Source organism: Poeciliopsis prolifica, unplaced genomic scaffold (genome assembly GCF_027474105.1).
Source record: "Poeciliopsis prolifica strain line A6 unplaced genomic scaffold, Auburn_PproV2 SCAFFOLD034, whole genome shotgun sequence".
In the NCBI taxonomy this organism is placed as follows: domain Eukaryota; kingdom Metazoa; phylum Chordata; class Actinopteri; order Cyprinodontiformes; family Poeciliidae; genus Poeciliopsis; species Poeciliopsis prolifica.
The window spans coordinates 3,530,268-3,545,020 of record NW_026562409.1 but is presented as its reverse complement, the minus strand read 5'-3'; the positions used below and the strand labels follow the sequence as shown (position 1 = coordinate 3,545,020).

The window sequence follows — 14,753 nt, the reverse complement described above, 5'->3', positions numbered from 1 at the left end:
TACTGAGAGAAAACAAAGGAGTTTGATTTTTGTTCCCACAGATTCTCTATCTCATACTGTTGCAATATAGTAATGGTCTCATAAATAAATAAAATATTTTCCTAAAATGCAGCTTTTATGTGGGTTAGGAAGGTTTTTTTGTTTATCTTAAAAATTAGATCAATTATTTCATTTGATTTTGTAAATGTGGACAAGCTTTGATGATCTTATGAAACATTATTTTAATGAAATTTCAGCTCCACAAAAGTTTCACAGAAGCTTTGTTTAATTTGAAGAACCTGTGGCGTCCAACTTCCTTCTGGTTCTGTTCACTGGGTTAACCACTAACTCTGTTTTTCCTCTCTCCCTCGCTGCCGCGCGCCGATGGGATCGTAACCGTCTGACAGTGGAGAGAGGTGGGAATCCGTACCGCTGTGAACGCGCAGCATATGCGTCTGCAGTCTATTTACTGTAACATGAGTGTGCGTGCTGCGTGGGTGTGAATGTGCGTTTTTCACGGGGTGACTCAGTCCGTTCGGCTCTGGGGAATATGATTAGTATGCGCTGTAACGATGCACTTTCACTCCTGCCAAAACTTAAGTCTCCTTTTGTCCTCCTTCCAGCTGCTACCCCTTGGAAAAAAAAATCAGGTATGCTGCGGCGCTTTCCCCCAGTTAACGATGACGCCCCTTTATCTGTCAAAATGACTCGGCACTCTCACCGGCCTCGTTTCCTTCCTCTCTCCCAGAGTTCGAATCCTCACAAGTTTCAGAGAAGAAGAGGACAGTCTATCAGATGGCTTTGAGTAAGGATCCTTCTCTCTTCATCGGTTTTGTCGTCTTTCCCTTCACACTTCTACCTGTTGTATAGCTGTTCGTTTTTCCATTTCATCTCCGTTTGTCTCTTCTGTCTCTCTCTTTTTTTGCCTCTTTACTCCTTTTTCCCTCTCAGATAAACTCGATGAAATTCTTGCAGCGGCTCAGCAGACAATCAGCACCAACGAGGCGTCCGGGACACGGGGACAGGGGCCGAAGCGGGACCGGGGAAGAAGCTTCTATGGCAACGAGGTTTGCATCGAGACTTCGGTTTGAAACAATGAAATTGCTACTCTTTGAAACTGAACTGAAAACCTATGAAAGTCATCTGAAATGTTTGCACTTTTTCAGATGAAGTAGAGAGAAAAACTTTGACTGTAATTTGTGTTTCTGAAATGAATTCCTAATTCGATAAGCATGTCTGCTGCTTTCCAGACTTAAATTTCAAAGCAAGTCACAAAAGAATGAGACGATTGTGAAAAGGAAAAATGCAACTAAAAAGAAATCACAATTTAGGAGTAGCAGATTTAGGGTGAGTCTACATGGATGAATGAATTAATAAATGGAACATTGGAGATATATGTTTTAAGTAAAGCTTCATTCATTGCCTTAAATCTTAAACCTGGTTGCTAATGACTTCTAGCAGCCGTTTTTAGTGTTTCCACTAAAACACTCGTGGAAACGCCCCAACTCGTGTCGTGTGTCTTTGCAGCCGAGCTACGCGGACCAGCCTGGGATGGGGATGATATCGGGTCTGGGACTGGGCTACGAGCGAGGCCAGTACGGCCCGGGTCACGGCCCTCCGCACGGTATTATGCGGCAGAAATCCATCGGTGAGGTTGTCTGTTTCTTCCGTCTGCCCCTCGTCCGCCTGTCTGTCCGTCCTCTGGTTCAGTAAACTCTGATTCTCTGACCCGTGTCTTGTCTGTGGCCCACAGTATGTACTTTACCTGTATCTGTACACTGTACAAAATGCTTCAGTCGTTGTACTTTATCTGGTCTGTTTGTGTGTGCGGATTATTTACGAGTAGTCATCATGTGACATGCAGAAGATTCAGAGAGATGCAACTTGAAGAATCAGGAAGTCACACATCACGGAAAAAACCCCAGCAGGTTGCACATAAACTTCACAATATATTTTCGCATCTTTAGCAGTGCTACGTTCTCATTTACACCCAAAATGCACAGGTGGGTAGTAACTAGTTACATTTACTTAGTTACTTTAGTAATTTCTACCCACTCTGAGTTACTTCATTACTGCCTGTAAGAATTAGTTGCATTTCTATTTTTTTGCTTCCTGAATCATTTATTTTTATTTTGTTATTTACTTGTGTCGTTTCCTTGTTGGTATTTAAACTGCTACAATTTGGACATACATTTTTTCTCTGTCTGATTACATAATTTTTAAAGATCAGATGTTCTGATCCATTACTCTGTTCTTGAGTGGTCTTTCAGCCAGGTACCATGATGATGCAGGAAGATATTCTCAAAGATCAATAAACTTTAAATTTTAGCAAATATTTAACACTGGAACTGGAGAACATTTTAAATATCCAAAACAACAAATAAAATTAATTATGATTAATTTTGAAAGCAAACTTGTCTTTCAAACTTGTCTTTCAAAAAACACACTAAACTAAAGAACAGGTAGAAAAGAGAAAATTGATAAATAATGCAAATGAAGATGATTGAGCCCGTTTCAATTTATTATGCAAGTAATTGATGTACTGTTTATTGCAACAGGCCTAGTGTTGACTCACTTTTTGTTGAGGAATGAGTATGACTGATTGATTTTCAGGCTTCTAACTGAGGAATTGAGGACAGACTTTCTTGGGCAGGCAGATTCAGACACACTCACAACTTTACTTATCCAACACTTTTTTATTTAATAGCTGTTAATTTTTCCGGATTGTTGTTTGTTAATCCTGCACTGCAGGCGTACCTGAGGAGGAGAAGCAGTTCCTGCATCCTCCTGCGATGAAGTTTGCACGGAGTCTGTCGGTGCCTGGTCCGGACGATATCCCTCCTCCTCCCACAACGGCTCCACCGGAGCCCCCGTTCTCCTCCGCTCCACCACTTGGTTGGAGAACAAAGTTGTCCCAGCAGCCCTCTGTCTCTGTGTCCCAGTCAACATCCAGCTCTGCGCACTACCAGCCCTTCTCCCAGTCAGGCCACCTGAGCCAGGGTGGCAGGGAGAGGGCGGGTGGTCCCACCACTGGCCCAGCAGCAGACCACGCGACACCGTACGTTCACGCATCTGCCCATACAGCTCAGAGCAGGACTGCGTCGCGAAAGGTTGCCTATACTGGGGAGTCTGTTGGAGCTGGGACTGGGGCTGGCGCAGGCGCTAAACAAGCAGGCCTGAGGAGAGGCTACAGTACAGCCGTACCCCCGTCCAGCATTGCTACTGTAATGCCCCAGCAACAACAGACTACCCAGAGTCAACCCCAGCGGGCAGACCGAAGCACAGCTGGAGCAGGTGGCCCTAAAGGAGGGGCCAGGAGAGGCAAGGGCCCTCTGGTGAAGCAATCTAAGATAGAGGAGCTGCGTCTAGGGCAGGGAAGCCTGGGGAGCAAAGACTCTGTGGAGAAAAGCTCCATTCCTATCCCCACCATCATTGTCAAGGCTCCCTCAACCAGCAGCAGTGGACGGAGCAGCCAGGGCAGCAGCGTGGAGGCTGATGTCCCCGCGTCAGGGGAGGCGGGTGATACAAAAACGCCTCACGGCCCTCCTCCGTCCACTCCTGCTCCACAGCCACCTGCTCCACCCTCCATTCCTGCACCACCACCTCCATCTTTGCCTTCTATTCGAGCCCAGGATAATCTGGACTTTACCAGCCAGTTCGGGGCTGCCATTGTTGGCGCAGCTCGCCGAGACAGGGAGAGATTCCTCGAAGCCCGACGAAAGAGTGCCTCCTTGTTCATGTCTGCTGAGGAAGATCTGAGTCTTGGGATGAGCGAAGCGCTAGGAGGAGTATCAAGAACTCAGGTGTCTCAGCAGCAGTTAAACACTCAGCCTGAAAGCTCGTCAACACGATTGCGCCCTTCCAAGTCAATTGATGAGGGCATGTTTTCTGCAGACACCTTTATCCAACACACCCGGAGTATGCCTCCAGCCTTCGGCCTACCGGAGTACTCCTCTACGGCCCTGGACTATCAGCCCAAATCTGTGCCTGCTGATCTATACGCAGCAGCAGGTCGACAGCCAGCACCTTCCTCCAACACCACTTTTATTCATCCTCTTACTGGGAAGGCGCTTGACCCCACATCACCTCTGGGCCTCGCCCTGGCTGCCAGGGAGCGTGCTCTGAGGGATGACAGCAGGATAAGGAGGGGAACGGAGCACCTCTTCACCCGCCAGATGTCGAGCGTCGTGTTCCCTTCGTCTGCTGTCACCTCTCAGCCAGTTTCCTCCACGACGCAGTCTTCAAGTTCTTACCTGGTGACCTCCTCTTCTCTGGCAGCTACCACACCCACAGTCGGTCGCCCACCCTCACCCAGAATCCTCCGAGGAGTAGGGAGTACTTGGGGGGAAGAAGGTGGGGAGCGGGAGCGGGAAGGTGGAGGTACTCGCGAGGGTCTTAGAGTGCGGTTTTCGGAGGACAAAACTGTCCACACACACCACTATCAGTCTCAGCCATATCAGCCGTCTTACAAAGAGCGAGAGAGGTCGCGGGAACGAGAGAGAGACCACTCAAGGGAGAGGGACATGAGGAGGGCAGAGCAGGCTGCTGAGAGTGCACCCCCGCAACCCCGAAGACCCTCTTTTCTCAGGATGGAAAGTCAAGCCGATGCCTATATGCTGTCTCTTACCCCTCCCTCTCCTCCACCAACCATTACCCAGCATGCTTCTGGAAGCACAGGGAGTGGTATAATGGTCCTTCCTCCTCCTGCCCCATCAGTCGACGCGGACGATGAATTTGTTTATGCAGATCCCCTCCCTCCTCCCTTAGAGTTTGCAAACAGCTTCGACAGAGGGGGATCGGGATACTCGCAACACGCGATGCTTGCCAACAGCCTGATCCATCGACAACAACAAGTCCCTCCCCACCGCCTCCTCCACCACCTCCGCCGCCCCCGCCACCTCCTCCCCCTCCACAGAAAGAACATTATATAAGTGGCTTTCCTGCCCATACTCCTCTGCCCTCTCCCCAGGCAGGTGACTCCACTGCATCCAGCCTCACGTCGTATGACAGTGAAGTGGCAAATCTGACTCAGTCTGCTCCTTCCCCTTCACAGACATCACCAAATCCTCCACCCCCTTCCTCACCCTCAAACCTTCAGCCAGCCATGGGCCTTCCTCCTCCCCCTGCAGTCTCACCTCCACCTCCCCCTGGTTCCGGTTCCTACCACAGGCCCTTTTCAATGTCTCACCACCTTTACAACAACACACATGCATCCGGGCGATCCTCACCAACACCTCCACAACATGCAGTCGCACCACCTCCAGCTTACAGAGGTCCCCCAGCTCCATCCTCCACTGCTGCCACGTCCGTCCCACATAGGGGCAATGCCTCCCACGCAACGACCGCTAGCTGTGCTGCTACAACCACCACTGCTGCCACAACAAGCACCTCCACTCAGCTCTACCAAGAGCGACCACACCCTGCTCATTCGACATACTCCACTACCATCACAGGACGGACAGGCGAGCACCATCGTCCTCATCCCACTGCCAAAAAAGGAGAGTCCCAGGAAACGGTTGTGGACTCTGGGATTGAGGAACTAGATAGCCGCAGTAGCAGTGACCATCACCTGGACAGTATTTTGGGCCTAAGTGGGGCTGGTATCAGAGGAGACAGACTGGATCGGGGAGAGAGACTCGGAGGTGGAAGTCCACGGCGAATGGGAGGAGGTGCAGGAGAAACAGAACGAGGAGGAGCAGACTTTCTGGAGTCATACATGAGCTACCTGGATGGGCAAACCTTTGAGATGCAGAATGCGACAGCGGCGGCTTCCACCTACCCAAAAACCAGCAGGTTTAGAGAAGGTAGCCGCGCTGGTGACTCACATCGACAGACCAGCACTGCCCCTGCATCCTACCACTCCCACAGGCAAAGAGATGGGCAGGTAGAGGACGACTTAGAGGAGGGACTTGGAGACGACGAGAGTGGTCAAGACGGGTACGGGATGAGGGACCTGCAGAATTTGGGCCGTCCCACGTCGCCGTACTTTGAGAGGCCACGCACTCCTGAGATGAGACCCCTATGGGGCGACAGCCAGATGAGCGGCGATATAGGGAGCCAGTCCGGGTCGCTTTTAGAAGGGAAGAAGATTTACCCCCCTGCATCCAGTATGAAGCCAAGCATTATCACTGAGCTGAGCAGCAAATTGCAGCAAAGAAGTAAAGACAGCTGGAGCAGCCACAGACCATTGACCAGACACAGGTTGGTAACATTGTCATATTACGTTACTGTTTTTCAGATTTCTAGAGATTCTCCTTTCCAGTAGATAAGTGGTATATCTTAGGCATATATAGAATATGTGATGTGAAATTGTGACATCACATTCCTTACAGAATCTCAGACTGTATTAAGGAACTATCGCGGCTCATGGATCAATTGAGAGAGCCAATTTCCAAGCCATCGAATGTAGCATTGCTAGCAATAATACACACTTCGCCCAGTCAATAAATTCACTGTTGTAGTTTCTTTATACATTCCTCCTGTTTTTGGCAGGTATGTAATGTGATGAAAATGCATCTTGGGAAGTTAAATTGTTTTGACACCAGGCTACTTGATAATATATTGGCTGGCATTTGCAAAGCAGCCAATCCAGGAGAGCCATTTGGTTTCCTTTGGCCTGATTAGCTGTAGCTCCCAAATACTCTCCATTGTTTTTATAAATGCATATTATTGTATATTTGGTGTTGGAACTTTTAAAACAGACAGTTAGGAGTTTAGCTGTTGGCCAACACCTGTAATAATGTAAATTTTCTGGAATTCATCTCGCCACTGTCTGATCTCTGGTGTAGTTTTGAGTTATCGTTTTTAATGCTTCTGTTCACAGATTTTCCGAAGACTCCGCCTCTGCTCTGAGCCCGCCCTCAGTCCGCTCTCAGTCTCCGTCTCCAATCTCTTTATCGCAGCCGTCCTTATCGCCATCCCCAACCCCAGCTTCCCAATACCCAAACTGGGGACGTTCCCCATCTCCTCAGCCTCCAGCTGCATCTCAACCTCCGCGCTCACATTCTCCGTTGTCCCCGACGTCGTACTCCCCTTACCCTACGTCTCCCAAGCACAGACCCGTGTACCGGACCAAAGCTCTGGAATTCCAGTTCATCCCCAGTCGAGAGTCCCGCAAAGCAGAATCACACATGCTCCAGCGCCGACGAGCTCCGAGTCCGCTTATCTCCCAATCAGAGAGACCCAAAGTGGCCCCGCCCCGCCCATCGTCACTTCCTCTTCTCCCCACTTCACCCCTGTACAGTGCCATCTACGACCTCCGCGGTTCAATCACCCCACCGTCACCTGGGAATCCTCTTGGAGACCCTTACTTCTCACCCTCTCCTCCCCTTTTTGCCCCCTCTGGAGCCCCTCCACCTCCAAACTCAACCTTAGTAGTATCACGATCCCTTTCTCCAACTCATTTTCTGTCTGGGACGTCGTCTCCACCTCTACATCCCCACCCGCCGTCTACCTGCTTGAGTTACCCCCACTTACCACCGCCTTCCCCCACAAAGCCTTTCGCTTCCAAGCCGCTGCCCTACTGGACCAAGTACGATGTTGCAGACTGGCTGGCGTACCTCAACCTTGGCGAGCATAGAGAACGGTTTCTTGACAACGAGATTGATGGCACCCATTTACCCTCTTTGACCAAGGAAGACTATCTGGATCTGGGGGTGACGAGAGTAGGACACAGAATGAACATAGAGCGAGCCCTAAGGAGTGTAATGGACAGGTAAGGTCACACCTATCTGTCTGGACTAGAGATGCACTGATCCAATATTAATACCAATAAACAAAACAACAAAGAAAATTAATCATGAAGTCTATGGAAGCAAAAATGGCTGTTTGAGACCAAAACAACAAACTGAAGACTTTTATCATCCAGTTTTTGATAGAGAGAAAAGTGATAAATCATGCAAATTAAAATTATTGGGCTCATTTTAATACATCATAGAATTATTGATGTATTGGTTTTTGGAATACACAACCTTTGTTGTGTTATTTATTTCACATTTTATTTAGAGTAACTAATTGCATTTTTTTGGTCTATTTAAAAGTTTTGTTAGTTTATTTTTGACATGTTTGACCAAGGTAGGCAACCTCCTGTTTTGTCAGTTTCGGATCTTTGTTTATTTTACATAAAAAAAAAAAACAACTGAACAAATTAAAGTTGTTTTTACAGGTTTGACCAAACTTGTAAAGCTATTGGTATGTTTAAGTGTCCTGTACCGGTGTAATTATCAGATAAATTTGTAATTTTGTAGATTTAGGTCTTTTTTTTAATGTAATGTGCTAATCAAATCAGTATTGGCTTATACTAAACCTCACATATTAGTATCTGAAGTGAAAAAAGTGGATCAATCTATCTCTCGTTTGATTTAATACCATTGGAAAAACAAAACCCTAAAGCTTTTCCGCCATTGTTTTGAATTTTCTAAACATAATCAAATGTAAGTTGGGGAAGATTTTTGCTCTCAGAAGTCCAAAAACTTTGTGAAACTTTGAACCAATTCATTAAAGGCACCTGGTGGTCCGATAGATTTGGTTCAGTTGCACAGCAAAATTTTAACATTTGTTGCATTTTCAGTTCGCTATCAGACTGCACTCTAACAAACCACATTGCCTGCGCTGTAAACGACCAACCTCCTCCAGAGAGAAGAGTCAATCTGAACAAGATGTCTGATAAACATTAATTCAATATTTGGAAGCGCGGTTAACAGACTGAACGCTGCTGTTACTAAAACTACGGGCAGACTACAACTCCAAAACAGAAAATCAACATCATTCACGACTTTTCCTGCTGTTCGCTGATTGGCCTGATGGAAATTGTGCCGGAGGAATCCGTTTCAGTGGGAGGAAGCCAAGTCGGAGAAGAGAGATGATAATCAGAATACAATGGAAAGGCAATGGTCGATTTTAAGGGGCAACTCAAGATCAATCGATTGGTTCTACTTTGAACACCCTTACTGTAAAGCATTGAGCACCAAAAATAATTTAAACTTTTACAATCTAAGACGAGTCAAAAAAAAGCTTGAATTGTTTCATTCGTTTGTTTTATTTATTCTGCCCTAAACTCTCAAGGAAAAGGAAAAATTCCTTTAGTACTTTGGATTTATTTCAACAGATAAACAGCGCCCTCTTTCTGTTAGAGTTGAAATTCACTCTGTAGAAAATGTATGTTTCCCACTTCTTTTTTTATCCCTGTTCTATGATGAAAAGCATTTTAAATGTCCTGCGTCTCTCTGTCCTCAGGTTGTCCAGCAGCCCGTTTCCCATTTCTGTCCTCTCTCCTCGGGAAGGGCAGCCTGAGAGGAGGAGGGACGACGGGAGTCGGAGCTGAGGCCGCCAAGGAGGAACAGGGAGGGGTTGAAGTTCATGTCGGAGGATTCACACAGATTTCACACGGAAAGAAAGGAGAAGATGATGATGATCTGAAAACACGCCGGCTGGTGCTCCTTGATTTACATCCATCCAAACACAACCACAGCAACACAATCTTAACTAAACCTCCTCTCAGTGAACATAAGAGGATCGTAATGGCAGCAAATTTCAGATTTATTAACTAGAACAATCACAAAGCAGAGGACGCATTCGGTAGGGCTGCAGAGGTGAGTCCTGACAGCTGATTGGTTGTTTTTGTTCAGGTTTAAAGGTGAGAGGATTCAGATTTTAGCTTCCTGTGTGACGTTTGAGGAACATGTCTGCGTGTCAGAAAGTAGGAAGGTGTTTTTTAAAGAATGAGGCTTCGTTTGCGTGCTTTATTTCACCGTAGAGTCATGGTAAAAATTAAACACACTGTGTGTTTTTATTTTAAATGTCAGGGGATGAAATAAGTGATCTGGTCTTTACCAAGTTAAAATCTGCAGTTTCTCCTTGTCGCCGCTCTATTAGCACAAAATTTCCAAACAGATGTTTGGACTTTATACGTTTTAAAATATCTCTGAATGTTTCAACTTGAAGCAATCTGCAAAATTGAAGCAAAAATAAATATTGTTTATAAATTTAAAAATCATCTGTCTTTATGCATTTAATGGCTTTATTGTTATTAAGTGTGGAAATCTTTTACTTTCTTATGAATCGATTAATTTTTATAAGGATTTCAGTTTTAATCTGTAAAGACTGGATCTACTCCAGGCTACTTTGCAAAGCAGAATGATAAATGGGGTCATTAAACTATTTTAAAAGTTTAATGACCTATTATGCAAAATTCTAATTTTGCTTGTTTTTGCACTTTTATTTGGGTCTCAACTGCTTCTAGAAACAACTCAAGCACTTAAAAACTACACCCAGCTGCTTTTTGTCTGGAAAATGAGCCGTTTCCATTGTTGAGTCACATTCAGCAAGCAAAGCGCCGTTACATAGCAACCCCAGCACAACACCAGCATGTTTGGTCAGCTGGTTTTACTGCTGCATTCACTGTACAATGGCACTGGAAGAGAGATTTTTTTGTGGACTTGCCATTCAGAAACCACTTACTGCATTCTTGTTTGTTGTGCAGGAGGCTCCACTTCTGTTTTTCGAAAATGTACTGTTGTACAATTGGACATTTGTTAGCGATTTTCACATACAACTGTAAACGTTTAGGGGTTTGGCCAGCAGCAGCTTGTTTGGATTTAAAGAGACAAGACTCCCTAAAACAGCTCACTGTGAACTGATCAGGCTAAAATCTCAATATCTAAGAATAATTTTGTGCAAAAAATTGAATTAACATATTTTGTTTGGCAAAAATTAATTTTCAAATTGTGATTTTGGACTTAATTGGACCTTTTTTTCTATTTTGCTGACTTACCATTCATAAACCACTTGCTGCATTCTGGTTGGTTGTGCAGGAAGCTCCACTTATACTTTTCGAAGATTTACATTTGTATAATTGTGCATTTGTCTGCAGCCATTTTCACGTGCGGATGTAAACATCAAGTTGGGGGGCGTGGCCAGCAGCAGCTTGTTTGGATTTAAAGTGACAAGACGCCCTAAAACAGCTCATATAGAACAAACTGACTAGAATAAAATATCATTATTTAACAATAGTTTTGTGCAACAAATGTATTGAACATGTTTTGTTTAGACATACGTCCGTCTCAACCTGTTCAAGGAAGCATAAAAGGAACTTGGTAAAGTCCAGATTGTTTTTTTATGTCCTCATCCATTAAACTCTACAATCGAATGAGGATGTAGAGTTTGCTGTCTGCTGTCTTCTGACAACAGCTTCCTCATCTTTCCGGGGAGTCCAGGGAGCAGACCAGTGTCTTCGCTGTCTGTGTGTGTGTGTTTATCTGGTTGCGATTGGTCACGTCTTGTTTTTTACCTCACCAACCGGTAGGGCTCTGTCCTCACTACGGATCCTGTGTGCATTTTTGTTATTTTTCCATAAGAGCTCTTTGTCATCTTTTAGCGACGTACGTACAGACTGGTCACTGTATCACAAATTTGTAGCAAAAACAAGTGCCCAGACCTACATCATAAAAAGAATAAATGGCTAAAAAACATATATTTACATATATATATATGCACACAGTCAGGCACCCATGTTACTGTTATCCATGCCTGCATGCATACACCAACATGTAGATAAACACAAGCACTCTGTGTTTGTGTCAGAGTTTATTTAACAACTTATATATAAAGACGCAGAGATCCGAGACGCACCCGAGGACAGACTGTGCTCTGGATCCAAGAGAACGTGAAGAGAAATCTTTTTCTTCCGGAGAACATCTCTGCTCAGACCTTCTGGGAAGAGGGACACTTGAAAGGAGACGGGAGGGATAAAAGAAAAACTGCCATTATCTCCGTCTTTTCCCTCCCGCTCCTCCCTGCTCCTTCCAGGAGTGGCCTTTCTCCCCCCTTCCTCCCAACGGCGAAACCCAAGAGAGAAACGCTCGAATCAAATTTTAATACTACGATTGTTCTTACAGTTTTTAAACTTTAAACGGGGAAACACTGGAACTGCTGTTGATATGAAGAGATTTGTTGCTACCGCTTATCGTTACTATCATCGTCCTTACTGTTATTCCGGTTTCTTCCTGCGCGGGCTCAGGTGGGTGAGTGCTGTGGAGACGCTGGACCCTCTACATTGTTTTAAAGTGAAAAGAAGCCTCGCGGACATAATGTGAAACACATCGACGGGTATATTTTCCCTTTATTATGTTAACATGGTAACTTTAAAAGCCTCAAACTTTACTTTTCTCCTTAAAAGTTTATTCAGATGCTGTATCGATGTAGCAAATGTTACTCTGGGGAAGCCCAGGACATATCAGTGATGGAAATTTAGTACCGCTAGCCCCTGTTATCAGATCTGTGTGTGCCATGTTTCTCATTTTACTTCTCCATCAGCTTTCATGGCACATTAACCTCTGAGATGGAATATAAGGGCTCTCTCATGACTTCACGCTTTCACTTCTCCTGCTGCTTTCCGAGTCCGAGAACACATCGATGCATCCCATTCGGGAGTCGCTCTCCCCTCTGCTGTCTTTGAGTCTGGTTTTGCAGAAGAAAAAACAGTTTTCATGCATCTTGTTGCACATATTTTCACTCTGTCGATGTAAAATGTGCAAATGGTGATTTCATTTTTGTATCAGCAGAAGGTCAGCGGGGAGATTATCTTAGAGTGCATAATGAAATAGCAATAAGGACGATGAAAATAATGGTCATTAAACACCGTTTAAGATGTAAAAAAAAAAAGTCTCAAAAGTTCTACAGAATCTCTGTCTTCCAAATAATGTTGATCATGAAGATGTATTTATTTAACTGTTCTGCTTTCTATACAGTTTGACCCGTTCTCTGCATCTTCCACTGTTAATGATCCAAGCTGGTCGTTCTCTTTGCTCACGTGTGTCGATGCGATCACGGTGAATTATTTCTGTCATTTTTTGCTTCAGTAACCTTGCAAGGAAATTCGAGTAGCAATGTGTAATACAGGCCAGAACTTCGGTGGTACCAACAGGAATCTCCTTCTGTTCTTGGAGGTCACTTAAAGGGCGCCTGCAGGTGAAGTATCAATGCAGAATCAGCTAAATTATCAACAGCAGATTCTTTCTTATTGATGTCCGGTTCACACGGCAGGATTTTAAACCCATAAAAACTTCCAGGGATGGTACCATTGGGCTCCTACAGATTACATAAGGGGAACCTCAAGCCAGTGTCTCTGAAATCCAGTCCTTAGATCCCCGTGCCCAGCATGTTTTAGATGCGTCTCTGTTCCAGAACCTCTTAATCACCCACATATTCAAACCAGGTGTGTGGCAGAAAGGAAATACCTAAAACAATGCAAGGCAGTGGCCACTGCTACAGGTTATTTATTGAGATTATCTTATAGATCTTATAGAAAACCTATAAGGCATTTGGAGAGGATACCAGTAAGGTCCAGATATGCATAGGGCCCCTATAAGTTACTTCAGGCTGTTTATGGTGGGTCTATGAACTGCTTTCAAGTCACCTTATGGAATAATTACAAGGTACCTGGTGAGTTAATGGGGGTTTCCTTGAAACTACTACTAGGGAACCTATAAGGCACTTCAGGGGTAACCTGTAGGGTGTTTATTGGAAACCTATGGAGTGCTTACAAGTCACCTGATGGGGGGTAATTATGGCATGTCTGCTGGGGCCTGTAGGGTTCCTTAAAGGGTCCTTATTTAGTACCAGATAAACCTGTAGGGTTCCATTCTGTGTTAAATCATTTCATGCTCTCTTGTATAATTAGATATTAGTGTTGCAGGTTGTTTTGGTTTTTATTAATAAAACGTAATGTTAACCAATGAAACTTATTTCTACCACCCGTTAGTTCCCTTGAGGTTCTCGTCGTATCACACGTTGCTACCGGCGTTTCTTAGTGAAAGTAAAAGTTTTTATTAAGCCAGATGTTTCTATCAGTTCTACAAAATGTTCATGTAGTGTAAATTTAGCTCAAAAGGAACTCATCTCTCTTCTTTTGTGACTCTTGATCAAATATTCTGGACATTTTTTCTGGATTTTTTTAAAATCGAGTGAGTGGCTCACATATCAGCTGTCAGGGGTTAAAGGTTACAATCTGAGGGGAATCGGTCCGACTCTATAGAAAGCATTTTTTTTCCTTTAAGAGATCTTTAAAAAAATGAGTATGAACTGAAGAAAGGTATCTTACAGAATATATATATGTATATGTGAAATGCATATACACACATTCATATAAATATATATGAATTTCAAATGTTTTAAGAGATAATAAATTGTTAGAATTATAATAAAGATAAACAAAGCTCTAGTTTGATGGTTTTGTGTTTCTGTGAAGAATTTTGCTTTTCAGGTTTGTCTTCTGCCTTGCAGATTCAGGTAAGCCTGAAAAAATGTTATCCGTGATAATTTCAGTTATCTACAGGGGAAAAAAACCATCTGATTTCTTACGTCATCAGTAAATAAATGGGCGTTCATAAGTGTGGAGTACTGAACAGGTAATTTGCAAGTTTGGGTGAGAATCTGAAAATAAGATGGAGTGAAAAACTTTTTGAGCTTAAAATTCTTAAATTTGTCTAAATATTTTTCACAAAATGTCACTAAGTACTAATAATCTGCCTTTAGATACTTTTACTTTTCCATCCCAAAGAACCTTCATCCTTCACAAATCAGTTTTTTCATCCTAAAAATTTAAACAAGAGTGGTTGTATATCTTAAATTATACATCTTATTTTCAGAATGTCATGTGACGTTTGCAGCTCTCAAGTTTCATTTGGCAAGTCTGAGTAAAAAAAAAAAAAAAGTAAAATATAAAGGCAATTAAACTGGTCTGCAGGCCACAGTCTTAATTCAATGCAAGTTCCCAT

At 44.1% G+C, this 14,753-nt stretch overlaps 1 protein-coding gene across 1 annotated transcript in view; it reads left to right on the top strand.

The window, feature by feature from the left end:
- The window catches only part of shank1 (SH3 and multiple ankyrin repeat domains 1), a 58,402-nt gene extending 44,205 nt beyond the window's left edge, over window positions 1-14,197 (top strand). The window contains 9 exon segments of the mRNA XM_055051718.1: window positions 387-395; window positions 603-629; window positions 728-784; window positions 931-1,046; window positions 1,507-1,627; window positions 2,731-4,836; window positions 4,839-6,180; window positions 6,803-7,693; window positions 9,214-14,197. Of these exon segments, the coding sequence (XP_054907693.1) occupies window positions 387-395; window positions 603-629; window positions 728-784; window positions 931-1,046; window positions 1,507-1,627; window positions 2,731-4,836; window positions 4,839-6,180; window positions 6,803-7,693; window positions 9,214-9,301 (4,757 nt within the window). The 3' untranslated portion in view covers window positions 9,302-14,197.
- The last annotated feature ends 556 nt before the right edge of the window (window positions 14,198-14,753 follow it).